At 46.2% G+C, this 15,000-nt stretch overlaps 1 protein-coding gene across 1 annotated transcript in view; it reads left to right on the forward strand.

Annotated features, from left to right (window-relative positions):
• Positions 1–15,000, forward strand: part of LOC118382586 (plexin-A4) — a gene marked incomplete at its 5' end in the record, with an annotated part of 146,250 nt that overhangs the window by 60,389 nt on the left and 70,861 nt on the right. Inside the window, one exon of the mRNA XM_052515457.1 lies at positions 6,665–6,933. Within this exon, the coding sequence (XP_052371417.1) occupies positions 6,665–6,933 (269 nt within the window). The remainder of the gene's footprint in view (positions 1–6,664; positions 6,934–15,000) is intronic.

The raw sequence follows: 15,000 nt of genomic DNA on the forward strand, positions 1-15,000 counted from the left end.
TCTAGTGTTGGGTCCATGTTACTCTAATGACTAGGGATGTAGTGATGTCTGATTCCTCTCGTGTTGGGTCCATGTTACTCTAATGACTAGGGATGTAGTGATGTCTGATTCCTCTAGTGTTGGGTCCATGTTACTCTAATGACTAGGGATGTAGTGATGTCTGATTCCTCTCGTGTTGGGTCCATGTTATTCTAATGACTAGGGATGTAGTGATGTCTGATTCCTCTCGTGTTGGGTCCATGTTACTCTAATGACTAGGGATGTAGTGATGTCTGATTCCTCTCGTGTTGGGTCCATGTTACTCTAATGACGAGGGATGTAGTGATGTCTGATTCCTCTCGTGTTGGGTCCATGTTACTCTAATGACTAGGGATGTAGTGATGTCTGATTCCTCTAGTGTTGGGTCCATGTTACTCTAATGACTAGGGATGTAGTGATGTCTGATTCCTCTCGTGTTGGGTCCATGTTACTCTAATGACTAGGGATGTAGTGATGTCTGATTCCTCTCGTGTTGGGTCCATGTTACTCTAATGACTAGGGATGTAGTGATGTCTGATTCCTCTCGTGTTGGGTCCATGTTACTCTAATGACTAGGGATGTAGTGATGTCTGATTCCTCTCGTGTTGGGTCCATGTTACTCTAATGACTAGGGATGTAGTGATGATTCCTGATTCCTCTAGTGTTGGGTCCATGTTACTCTAATGACTAGGGATGTAGTGATGTCTGATTCCTCTAGTGTTGGGTCCATGTTACTCTAATGACTAGGGATGTAGTGATGTCTGATTCCTCTCGTGTTGGGTCCATGTTACTCTAATGACTAGGGATGTAGTGATGTCTGATTCCTCTCGTGTTGGGTCCATGTTACTCTAATGACTAGGGATGTAGTGATGTCTGATTCCTCTCGTGTTGGGTCCATGTTACTCTAATGACTAGGGATGTAGTGATGTCTGATTCCTCTCGTGTTGGGTCCATGTTACTCTAATGACTAGGGATGTAGTGATGTCTGATTCCTCTAGTGTTGGGTCCATGTTACTCTAATGACTAGGGATGTAGTGATGTCTGATTCCTCTCGTGTTGGGTCCATGTTACTCTAATGACTAGGGATGTAGTGATGTCTGATTCCTCTCGTGTTGTGTCCATGTTATTCTAATGACTAGGGATGTAGTGATGTCTGATTCCTCTAGTGTTGGGTCCATGTTACTCTAATGACTAGGGATGTAGTGATGTCTGATTCCTCTCGTGTTGGGTCCATGTTACTCTAATGACTAGGGATGTAGTGATGTCTGATTCCTCTCGTGTTGGGTCCATGTTACTCTAATGACTAGGGATGTTGGATTCCTCTAGTGTTGGCTTCATGTTACTCTAATGACTAGGGATGTAGTGATGTCTGATTCCTCTCGTGTTGGGTCCATGTTACTCTAATGACTAGGGATGTTGGATTCCTCTAGTGTTGGCTTCATGTTACTCTAATGACGAGGGATGTAGTGATGTCTGATTCCTCTAGTGTTGAGTCCATGATATTCTAATGACTAGGGATGTAGTGATGTCTGATTCCTCTCGTGTTGGGTCCATGTTACTCTAATGACTAGGGATGTAGTGATGTCTGATTCCTCTAGTGTTGGCTTCATGTTACTCTAATGATGAGGGATGTAGTGATGTCTGATTCCTCTAGTGTTGGGTCCATGTTACTCTAATGACGAGGGATGTAGTGATGTCTGATTCCTCTAGTGTTGGGTCCATGTTATTCTAATGACGAGGGATGTAGTGATGTCTGATTCCTCTAGTGTTGGGTCCATGTTACTCTAATGACTAAGGATGTAGTGATGTCTGATTCCTCTAGTGTTGGCTCCATGTTACTCTAATGACGAGGGATGTAGTGATGTCTGATTCCTCTAGTGTTGGGTCCATGTTATTCTAATGACTAGGGATGTAGTGATGTCTGATTCCTCTAGTGTTGGGTCCATGTTACTCTAATGACTAGGGATGTAGTGATGTCTGATTCCTCTCGTGTTGGGTCCATGTTATTCTAATGACTAGGGATGTAGTGATGTCTGATTCCTCTCGTGTTGGGTCCATGTTACTCTAATGACTAGGGATGTAGTGATGTCTGATTCCTCTCGTGTTGGGTCCATGTTACTCTAATGACTAGGGATGTAGTGATGTCTGATTCCTCTAGTGTTGGGTCCATGTTACTCTAATGACTAGGGATGTAGTGATGTCTGATTCCTCTCGTGTTGGGTCCATGTTACTCTAATGACTAGGGATGTAGTGATGTCTGATTCCTCTCGTGTTGGGTCCATGTTACTCTAATGACTAGGGATGTAGTGATGTCTGATTCCTCTCGTGTTGGGTTCCATGTTACTCTAATGACTAGGGATGTAGTGATGTCTGATTCCTCTCGTGTTGGGTCCATGTTACTCTAATGACTAGGGATGTAGTGATGTCTGATTCCTCTAGTGTTGGGTCCATGTTACTCTAATGACTAGGGATGTAGTGATGTCTGATTCCTCTCGTGTTGGGTCCATGTTACTCTAATGACTAGGGATGTAGTGATGTCTGATTCCTCTCGTGTTGGGTCCATGTTACTCTAATGACTAGGGATGTAGTGATGTCTGATTCCTCTAGTGTTGGCTTCATGTTACTCTAATGACTAGGGATGTAGTGATGTCTGATTCCTCTAGTGTTGGCTTCATGTTACTCTAATGACTAAGGATGTAGTGATGTCTGATTCCTCTCGTGTTGGGTCCATGTTACTCTAATGACTAGGGATGTAGTGATGTCTGATTCCTCTCGTGTTGGGTCCATGTTACTCTAATGACTAGGGATGTTGGATTCCTCTAGTGTTGGCTTCATGTTACTCTAATGACGAGGGATGTAGTGATGTCTGATTCCTCTAGTGTTGAGTCCATGATATTCTAATGACTAGGGATGTAGTGATGTCTGATTCCTCTCGTGTTGGGTCCATGTTACTCTAATGACTAGGGATGTAGTGATGTCTGATTCCTCTAGTGTTGGCTTCATGTTACTCTAATGATGAGGGATGTAGTGATGTCTGATTCCTCTAGTGTTGGGTCCATGTTACTCTAATGACGAGGGATGTAGTGATGTCTGATTCCTCTAGTGTTGGGTCCATGTTATTCTAATGACGAGGGATGTAGTGATGTCTGATTCCTCTAGTGTTGGGTCCATGTTACTCTAATGACTAAGGATGTAGTGATGTCTGATTCCTCTAGTGTTGGCTTCATGTTACTCTAATGATGAGGTATGTAGTGATGTCTGATTCCTCTAGTGTTGGGTCCATGTTATTCTAATGACTAGGGATGTAGTGATGTCTGATTCCTCTCGTGTTGGGTCCATGTTATTCTAATGACTAGGGATGTAGTGATGTCTGATTCCTCTAGTGTTGGGTCCATGTTACTCTAATGACTAGGGATGTAGTGATGTCTGATTCCTCTCGTGTTGGGTCCATGTTACTCTAATGACTAGGGATGTAGTGATGTCTGATTCCTCTAGTGTTGGGTCCATGTTACTCTAATGACTAGGGATGTAGTGATGTCTGATTCCTCTCGTGTTGGGTCCATGTTATTCTAATGACTAGGGATGTAGTGATGTCTGATTCCTCTCGTGTTGGGTCCATGTTACTCTAATGACTAGGGATGTAGTGATGTCTGATTCCTCTCGTGTTGGGTCCATGTTACTCTAATGACGAGGGATGTAGTGATGTCTGATTCCTCTCGTGTTGGGTCCATGTTACTCTAATGACTAGGGATGTAGTGATGTCTGATTCCTCTAGTGTTGGGTCCATGTTACTCTAATGACTAGGGATGTAGTGATGTCTGATTCCTCTCGTGTTGGGTCCATGTTACTCTAATGACTAGGGATGTAGTGATGTCTGATTCCTCTAGTGTTGGGTCCATGTTACTCTAATGACTAGGGATGTAGTGATGTCTGATGTCTGATGTTACTCTAATGACTAGGGATGTTGGATTCCTCTAGTGTTGGCTTCATGTTACTCTAATGACTAGGGATGTAGTGATGTCTGATTCCATGTTACTCTAATGACTAGGGATGTTGGATTCCTCTAGTGTTGGCTTCATGTTACTCTAATGACGAGGGATGTAGTGATGTCTGATTCCTCTAGTGTTGGGTCCATGTTATTCTAATGACTAGGGATGTAGTGATGTCTGATTCCTCTCGTGTTGTGTCCATGTTATTCTAATGACGAGGGATGTAGTGATGTCTGATTCCTCTAGTGTTGGGTCCATGTTACTCTAATGACTAGGGATGTAGTGATGTCTGATTCCTCTCGTGTTGGGTCCATGTTACTCTAATGACTAGGGATGTAGTGATGTCTGATTCCTCTCGTGTTGGGTCCATGTTACTCTAATGACTAGGGATGTTGGATTCCTCTAGTGTTGGCTTCATGTTACTCTAATGACTAGGGATGTAGTGATGTCTGATTCCTCTCGTGTTGGGTCCATGTTACTCTAATGACTAGGGATGTTGGATTCCTCTAGTGTTGGCTTCATGTTACTCTAATGACGAGGGATGTAGTGATGTCTGATTCCTCTAGTGTTGGCTTCATGTTACTCTAATGACGAGGGATGTAGTGATGTCTGGTTCCTCTAGTGTTGAGTCCATGATATTCTAATGACTAGGGATGTAGTGATGTCTGATTCCTCTCGTGTTGGGTCCATGTTACTCTAATGACTAGGGATGTAGTGATGTCTGATTCCTCTAGTGTTGGCTTCATGTTACTCTAATGATGAGGGATGTAGTGATGTCTGATTCCTCTAGTGTTGGGTCCATGTTACTCTAATGACGAGGGATGTAGTGATGTCTGATTCCTCTAGTGTTGGGTCCATGTTATTCTAATGACGAGGGATGTAGTGATGTCTGATTCCTCTAGTGTTGGGTCCATGTTACTCTAATGACTAAGGATGTAGTGATGTCTGATTCCTCTAGTGTTGGCTTCATGTTACTCTAATGATGAGGTATGTAGTGATGTCTGATTCCTCTAGTGTTGGGTCCATGTTATTCTAATGACTAGGGATGTAGTGATGTCTGATTCCTCTCGTGTTGGGTCCATGTTATTCTAATGACTAGGGATGTAGTGATGTCTGATTCCTCTAGTGTTGGGTCCATGTTACTCTAATGACTAGGGATGTAGTGATGTCTGATTCCTCTCGTGTTGGGTCCATGTTACTCTAATGACTAGGGATGTAGTGATGTCTGATTCCTCTAGTGTTGGCTTCATGTTACTCTAATGACTAGGGATGTAGTGATGTCTGATTCCTCTCGTGTTGGGTCCATGTTACTCTAATGACTAGGGATGTTGGATTCCTCTAGTGTTGGCTTCATGTTACTCTAATGACGAGGGATGTAGTGATGTCTGATTCCTCTCGTGTTGGGTCCATGTTACTCTAATGACTAGGGATGTAGTGATGTCTGATTCCTCTAGTGTTGGGTCCATGTTACTCTAATGACTAGGGATGTAGTGATGTCTGATTCCTCTAGTGTTGGGTCCATGTTACTCTAATGACTAGGGATGTAGTGATGTCTGATTCCTCTAGTGTTGGGTCCATGTTACTCTAATGACTAGGGATGTAGTGATGTCTGATGTCTGATGTTACTCTAATGACTAGGGATGTTGGATTCCTCTAGTGTTGGCTTCATGTTACTCTAATGACTAGGGATGTAGTGATGTCTGATTCCTCTCGTGTTGGGTCCATGTTACTCTAATGACTAGGGATGTTGGATTCCTCTAGTGTTGGCTTCATGTTACTCTAATGACGAGGGATGTAGTGATGTCTGATTCCTCTAGTGTTGAGTCCATGATATTCTAATGACTAGGGATGTAGTGATGTCTGATTCCTCTCGTGTTGGGTCCATGTTACTCTAATGACTAGGGATGTTGGATTCCTCTAGTGTTGGCTTCATGTTACTCTAATGACGAGGGATGTAGTGATGTCTGATTCCTCTAGTGTTGGGTCCATGTTATTCTAATGACTAGGGATGTAGTGATGTCTGATTCCTCTCGTGTTGGGTCCATGTTACTCTAATGACTAGGGATGTTGGATTTCTCTAGTGTTGGCTTCATGTTACTCTAATGACGAGGGATGTAGTGATGTCTGATTCCTCTAGTGTTGGCTTCATGTTACTCTAATGACGAGGGATGTAGTGATGTCTGATTCCTCTAGTGTTGGCTTCAAGTTACTCTAATGACGAGGGATGTAGTGATGTTATGTTACAACCATGACTTGGGCCAGGCGATTGGCCTGACCATGTGGTCCTTTGTATCTCAGTTGGTAGAGCATGGTGTTTGTAACGCCAGGGTCGTGGATTCCATTCCCCGGACCACCCATGTGTAAAATGTATGCATGCATGACTGACCCCAAACCGTGACCCCAAACAGTCTCTGTATCTGAGACAAGTGTGACCTCTGACGGGGCGGCAGGTTAGTGGTTCGAGCGTTGGACTCCCCGAGCTGACAAGGTACAAATCTGTCATTGTGCCCCTGAACAAGGCAGTTAACCCACTGTTCCTAGGCTGTCATTGAAAATAAGAATTTGTTCTTAACTGACCTAGTTAAATAAATAAATTGTCATCTAAGCGTATCCGTCTCTCCTCCCTTTCCTCTCTTCTTCTCCTCCCTGTCTCCCAGGTGCCGGGCTACAGACAGGAGCAGGTGGAGAAGGGCCTGAAGCTGTTCGGCCAGCTCATCAACAACAAGGTCTTCCTGCTCTCATTCATCCGCACGCTCGAGTCGCAGCGCGGCTTCTCCATGCGCGACCGCGGCAACGTGGCCTCGCTCATCATGACAATGCTGCAGAGTAAACTGGAGTACGCCACCGATGTCCTCAAGCACCTGCTCTCTGACCTCATCGACCGCAACCTGGAGAGCAAGAACCACCCCAAGCTGCTGCTCCGAAGGTGAGGGGAGAGGGGAGAAGTGTGTGTGTGTGTGACTCTCGTGGGCCATCTCTGGCCTCATTAAGACAAAGGCCTTGGCTCTGTCCTCACCTCTCTGTGTCTGGGGAGAGGGGTGAGTGACTTCACTTCTCCAGAACACCTGCACAAACTCACACACACACTTCTGTATCTCTCTTCATCACTCTCTTCTCTTGCTCTCTTCTCTCGCTCTCTTCATCACTCTCTTCTCTCGTTCTCTTTCTCTCTCTCTCTATCTGCGACAGAGTGAATGATTGGGCCCTCACGGAGCTCTTAAGCATTTAAGCTCTGAACAGCTGACTAATGCTAACATCAACGTTGCATTACCTTTATCCTACACATTAACACTCATAGATTTCCACTCAATGGTAATGGACAACTGTGGCTGTGGGTTTGCTTTCCCTCTCCAAGCCGCTCTCAACTGATCATTAATACCAATGTTCGTACTTCTTCTCCAACTCTAACTCTCTAGAATGGCTGGTTTATGCTAAAACTAAAAACAGGGTAAAATCCTTATTTATTATATAGTGCAGTACTTTTGGCCAGGGCCCATAGGGTGCCATTTGGGATGCGTCCTTTGAAACTGGACTTTGTGGAATTAGTGTATTAGTCAAGCAGCAAGCCGATCAGCCACGCCTGATCGCTCCATATTCACTGTTTCATGGCGGTGACATGTGGAATTAACTTCAATGACATTGAAATGATCTCTTTGTCTCAGAAACATGTACTACTCTGACACGCACATCATTACAATATAATTACGATTAATTAGCGGAGAATCCAATTAAAAAAAGCTGTAAAAATCCTCACTTGAAAAAGAAATGGGATTGTTAAAAGCCCTAGCTACTCCCCACTCAATCAGCACTTCCCTGTGTGTCAGTCTGTATCATATACACAGTACCACCACTTCAATTCAACACCATATTACCATATATGGTGCTGCAGGTGTTGTGACCATCTCGGTTACCCTTGAAAAAGACGTTGGTCCGTGTGGTCGTTGTATCACACATTTGCTCAGGGTGCTCACTGCTCAGTCAGCCTCCCCAATGATTTGATAGGCATGTCGTAAATGAATTTAATCTTCCTAATTTCAACTCCCGTCCTCCCTCGGGCGAAATCCTCCTCCCCAATGAAGATAGACACAGATTCCTCTGTTCGCTAGCTGTTCACTAACATGGGAGCATATTGAGCATATCGTTGTGTCAGAAAATGAACCGCATATTCATGAACCGCATATCATGAAGGAGACGTTTAACAGAAAGATCTTGGATGCAGCATTTGATTAATGCTGTATGGGCAAGGCATGATTAATCGCACCCAGAGCTTCCGGAGCCATTACCAGGCAGTAAACTCCCTCAATCCCAAATGAAACAATACTACAGTACTTACTATAGAATTCTGTAGTATAGTGTAGAATATTATACTAAACGCTGTAGTGTCACTTGATCGTGTGTATAGTACTTACTATAGAATGTTGTAGTATACTGTAGAATACTGTAATAAATATTACAGTTTTATCTGAAAAGAAACACTGTAGTAAATATTTGAGTAATGTCTACAGTATATATGGAAATACTAGTGTATTTAATTTGCATATAACCTGCCCAATCCCCTCCCCAAAATCCCAATTTGTGCCATCCATAATTGAGAAACCTACATGCCAAGTACAGACCATATATTGTGTTCCTTACAGGTTATAGAAAAGAGCAGAAGCTCTGAACTCTCTGTTCAGACCACAGTCCTATCTACCTAAAGGTTGTGGAAAATGTGATCTTTAAGTATTTGTCCAGTAGGTTGCCTCAAGGCGAAAGCCCCCACTCCTATGTCAAAGACAATAAAACTAAAACACTACAGTAAATAATACATTAATGTCAGCAAAACACTACAGTAAATATTACAGTATAATACAGTCTGTAAAAACAATACTGGAACTACCAGACTAGAAGGGCTAGCTGCGGGAACACTACCAGACTAGAGGGGCTAGCTGCGGGAACACTACCAGACTAGAGGGGCTAGCTGCGGGAACACTGTTAGACTAGAGGGGCTAGCTGCGGGAACACTGCCAGACTAGAGGGGTTAGCTGCGGGAACACTACCAGACTAGAGGGGCTAGCTGCGGGAACACTACCAGACTAGAGGGGCTAGCTGCGGGAAAACTACCAGACTAGAGGGGCTAGCTGCGGGAACACTGTTAGACTAGAGGGGCTAGCTGCTGGAACACTATCAGACTAGAGGGGCTAGCTGCTGGAACACTGTCAGACTAGAGGGGCTATCTGCTGGAACACTGTCAGACTAGAGGGGCTAGCTGCTGGAACACTGTCAAACTAGAGGGGCTAGCTGCGGGAACACTATCAGACTAGAGGGGCTAGCTGCTGTAACACTGTCAGACTAGAGGGGCTAGCAGCTGGAACACTGTCAGACTAGAGGGGCTAGTTGCTGGAACACTGTCAGACTAGAGGGGCTAGCAGCTGGAACACTGTCAGACTAGAGGGGCTAACTGCTGGAACACTATCAGACTAGAGGGGCTAGCTGCTGGAACACTATCAGACTAGAGGGGCTAGCTGCTGTAACACTACCAGACTAGAGGGGCTAGCTGCTGGAACACTGTCAGACTAGAGGGGCTAGCTGCTGGAACACTGTCAGACTAGAGGGGCTAGCTGCTGTAACACTATCAGACTAGAGGGGCTAACTGCTGGAACACTACCAGACTAGAGGGGCTAGCTGCTGTAACACTACCAGACTAGAGGGGCTAGCTGCTGGAACACTGTCAGACTAGAGGGGCTAGCTGCTGTAACACTATCAGACTAGAGGGGCTAACTGCTGGAACACTACCAGACTAGAGGGGCTAGCTGCTGTAACACTACCAGACTAGAGGGGCTAGCTGCTGGAACACTACCAGACTAGAGGGGCTAGCAACTGGAACACTACCAGACTAGAGGGGCTAGCTGCGGGAACACTGTTAGACTAGAGGGGCTAGCTGCGGGAACACTGTTAGACTAGAGGGGCTAGCTGCTGGAACACTACCAGACTAGTGGCTCTAGCTGCTGGAACACTGTCAGAGGGAAAGGGACATTCCTTCTCTGGTTACTTCGTAACCATCCGTATTTCCAGGCACCATTTTGCTTTTGTTTTGGCCCCGTTTGAGTGTTGATAACCTGGTAAATGCAATGTTAAACATGCTGTCATTAGGGTGTGGAATTACATTTTCCCTCAGGGGATCATTTATGTTTATTCATTTGATTATAGACTGTGTTTAGGAGGTTACCTACCTACCTACGGTACCTAACTAACTAACTAACTAACTAACTAACTAACTAACTAACTAACTAACTAACTAGGTATTTCCATCACATTTCCACTCTAGGCCGTCCCTCACTCCCCCCAGCTTGTATCAGTCAGTCTCTTCACCCACCTCAAACTGTTGCATTGTGTTTCTATACGTCACCAGCATGGCTTGTAACGTCTTCTCACACCATCCTTCAAAACCTCTTCCCTTATCCTCTTCTGATCATCCACTCATGCCATCCACAGCCCTCCCTGGCGGGTGTAAACTCCACAGTCCTCCAACATCCCAGCATGCCTCTCTGTGTGTCTCTGTGAGGGCCAGCGGTGGGGCGTCACCCTTAGTAATAAGCTAACTGTTAACCGCTAGCGCTAACACACACAGTAACCTCAGTGTGGAGGCTAATAATTAGCTGCTAGCGCTAACACACACAGTCACCCTCAGTGTGGAGGCTAACTGTTAACACACACAGGCCCCCTTAGTGTGGAGGCTAACTGTTAACACACACAGTCACCCTCAGTGTGGAGGCTAACTTTTAGCTGCTTGTGCTATCACACGTGGTCACCCTCATTCTGAAGGCTAACCTTTAGCTGCTAGCCCTAACACACGGTCACATACTTGCTGCTTGGCCCTGGATACACGCCCAAAATAGAGGAGACACCCAGACTCACTCAGCTGTGATGAGAAGGCTAAATCTGGGCTCGGAGTAACACCCCCCCCGTCCCTCAATATATCTCTCCCTTCCTCCTCCCTATGTGTCCTCCCAATCTCCCTCTCATTGTCTCTCTCTCTCTCTCTCTCTCTCCCCCGCTCTATCCATCTATCTCCCGCCCTCTCTCTCTCCCCCCGCCTCTGCGCAGGCCATCTCTCTTTCTCTCTCTTTTCTCTGTCTTTCCCCCCTCTTTGCCTTTTTACTTGATTACTAAATCACTGCTCAAAGTGCATAAGCAGGACATCTTTGGCACTGTGTCCAGACCAGCTTCCCATCACCGCTTCCAAGACAAACTCTCCACCCCTCTCCTCCACTCTCCTCCACTCTCCTCCACTCTCCTCCACTCTCCTCCACTCTCCACCACTCTCCACCCCTCTCCACCCCTCTCCCCCACTCTCCTCCCCTCTCCACCACTCTCCACCCCTCTCCCCCACTCTCCACCCCTCTCCTCCCCTCTCCTCCACTCTCCACTCCTCTCCACCCCTCTCCTCCCCTCTCCTCCACTCTCCACCCCTCTCCTCCCCCTCCACCCCCTCTCCACTCTCCACCCCTCTCCTCCACCCTCCACCCCTCTCCACCCCTCTCCTCCACTCTCCACCCCTCTCCTCCCCTCTCCTCCACTCTCCACCCCTCTCCTCCACTCTCCACCCCTCTCCTCCACCCTCCACCCCTCTCCACCCCTCTCCTTCACTCTCCACCCCTCTCCACCACTCTCCTCCACCCCTCTCCACCACTCTCCACCCCTCTCCACCCCTCTCCCTCCACTCTCCACCCCTCTCCTCCACTCTCCACCCCTCTCCTCCACTCTCCACCCCTCTCCTCCACTCTCCACCCCTCTCCTCCATTCTCCTCCACTCTCCTCCACTCCACTCTCCTCTCCTCCTCCACTCTCCACCCCTCTCCTCCACTCTCCACCCCTCTCCTCCACTCTCATCCACTCTCCATTCTCCTCTCCTCCACTCTTCATTCTCCTCTCCTCCATTCTCCTCCACTCTCCTCTCCTCCACTCTCCTCTCCCGCCTTTCTCTACATCCCCATCTGCCCGTCTCAACCTCAGCTGAAGCACACCACCAGGCAAACTAACTAACGAGAGACTTCCACAACCATCTGTCGCATTTCTGCGCCCTCCTCTGTCAGCCCCCTCTCCTTCCTCCACCCCCCCACCCCCTGCTTACACCCTCTCATTCTCTCCTCATGCATACTGAAATAGCTGCTGAACCTTTTCCACGGCTCAGATTTCTTTCATCCATCTATGATATAATATATCATTTTAAAAATCGGGGCTACTATTATTTCCTTTAACCAGCAACCGTCCATCTGCCTCTCCTGATGCACACACACACACACGCACACACACACAGACACACACACCCACACACACACACACACACACACACACACACACACACACACACACACACACACACACACACACACACACACACACACACACACACACACACACACACACACACACACACACACACACACACACACACACACACACACACAGGGGATAATAATCAGTAGGAGCTAAAGGTCCTCTGATTATACTGTGAGGATTATCTCAGTAGTGCTAGTAAGAAGACGTCAGCCTCAGCACTGAGACTGCTTCTACGTCCCAAATTGTACCCTATTCCCTATGTAGTGCACTACTTTTGATCAGGGATGAGGTCGTGAAAAAAGTAGTGCAAAAGTGGTGCTCTATAAAGGACATAGGGTGCCATTGGGTACGCAGCCTGTGCTCTGCGTCAGACAGACAATCTTCTCCCCAGGAGCCCGAGTGGGAAATTGAAATCATTTTTGACTTCATGCTGTGGTGCTTTAACACGTGGGATTGGAGGAAGGGGGCGTGGCTAGCAGCAGAGCTACAACGTAGCTGCGTGTTTGGTTAACAGAAGAAAAGCCTTGTGACCCCCACTTGGCCCAGAGGAGGGTAGAGTGAAAAACGTCACTGAGAATCCTGTCCTTTAACATCTTATTGATTTTAAGAGCTTATCTATCACAATAAATAACACCCTAGGACGATATGGTCTACAGAACCCTCATTAATGACCTCTGGTGTCAAAACTCTGTTTGTAAGCCACATCTGTTGTTTCAGCACCCACATGGTTTAGATTATCATGATCAGTGCGATGCCACATGCCTGTAAAGAAATGTCTGTGGGATGAGTGGGAGAGCTGTGAAGATACATTGAGCGTTAAGCCTCCGTTTTATAGAGCGTGGCTCTGCACGACATACTAATGCGTCCCACTGGATCTGCAATCCAGGAATTCTCTGGTTCCCAGAGGCAAAACGACTGCTCTGTAACCAGGGGAAACTAAGTACCAACAAGTTGACTTGGTTGACTGTGTGCCAAGCAGGCACACTACTTCATGCCAACATGCAATATCACAGAGCATTACAGCCATGTTAACTTATCAGTAACGTTACTGATACGTTGTAGAGATGTGGCAGTCGAGAGGAGGCTGAGGAGGTTTTCGGACCGTTGTGGACATGTTAGGTACAGCAACCCTTCATCCCATCTTCCCTATAGGCAGGGCTTGGATAGAGGATGGCCATTTGGACTCCCTGTGGGGCCGTGCCAAAACAGATCATTACTGGAGGGCCTGGCTCGCACTGCCAAAGAAAACCACAAACACACACAGTTACACACACCTTTCTGAACACGTTCTTTAAGAACACACACACACACAGTTACACACACAGTTACACACACCTTTCTGAAAACGTTCTTTAAGAACACACACACACACATAAAATAACAAAAAGAGGAGAAAACGCGGGAGCTGAAAGAGGAGATGAAGACTCAGCCAAGTCATTCTGTTATTCTTGTCTTTTACTGAGACCCCTCCTCCCTCCATCTCCAAGTCATTCTGTTATTCTTGTCTTTTACTGAGACCCCTCCTCCCTCCATCTCCAAGTCATTCTGTTATTCTTGTCTTTTACTGAGACCCCTCCTTCCTCCATCTCCAAGTCATTCTGTTATTCTTGTCTTTTACTGAGACTCCTCCCTCCATCTCCAAGTCATTCTGTTATTCTTCCATTTTACTGAGACCCCTCCTCCCTCCATCTCCAAGTCATTCTGTTATTCTTGTCTTTTACTGAGACTCCTCCCTCCATCTCCAAGTCATTCTGTTATTCTTCCATTTTACTGAGACCCCTCCTCCCTCCATCTCCAAGTCATTCTGTTATTCTTCCATTTTACTGAGACCCCTCCTCCCTCCATCTCCAAGTCATTCTGTTATTCTTCCATTTTACTGAGACCCCTCCTCCCTCCATCTCCAAGTCATTCTGTTATTCTTGTCTTTTACTGAGACCCCTCCTCCCTCCATCTCCAAGTCATTCTGTTATTCTTCCATTTTACTGAGACTCCTCCCTCCATCTCCAAGTCATTCTGTTATTCTTCCATTTTACTGAGACCCCTCCTCCCTCCATCTCCAAGTCATTCTGTTATTCTTGTATTTTACTGAGACTCCTCCCTCCATCTCCAAGTCATTCTGTTATTCTTGTCTTTTACTGAGACCCCTCCTCCCTCCATCTCCAAGTCATTCTGTTATTCTTGTCTTTTACTGAGACCCCTCCTTCCTCCATCTCCAAGTCATTCTGTTATTCTTGTCTTTTACTGAGACCCCTCCTCCCTCCATCTCCAAGTCATTCTGTTATTCTTGTCTTTTACTGAGACCCCTCCTCCCTCCATCTCCAAGTCATTCTGTTATTCTTGTCTTTTACTGAGACCCCTCCTCCCTCCATCTCCAAGTCATTCTGTTATTCTTCCATTTTACTGAGACCCCTCCTCCCTCCATCTCCAAGTCATTCTGTTATTCTTGTCTTTTACTGAGACCCCTCCTTCCTCCATCTCCAAGTCATTCTGTTATTCTTGTCTTTTACTGAGACCCCTCCTCCCTCCATCTCCAAGTCATTCTGTTATTCTTCCATTTTACTGAGACCCCTCCTTCCTCCATCTCCAAGTCATTCTGTTATTCTTCCATTTTACTGAGACTCCTCCCTCCATCTCCAAGTCATTCTGTTATTCTTCCATTTTACTGAGACCC

Source organism: Oncorhynchus keta, unplaced genomic scaffold (assembly GCF_023373465.1).
Source record: "Oncorhynchus keta strain PuntledgeMale-10-30-2019 unplaced genomic scaffold, Oket_V2 Un_scaffold_25965_pilon_pilon, whole genome shotgun sequence".
NCBI classification, from domain to species: domain Eukaryota; kingdom Metazoa; phylum Chordata; class Actinopteri; order Salmoniformes; family Salmonidae; genus Oncorhynchus; species Oncorhynchus keta.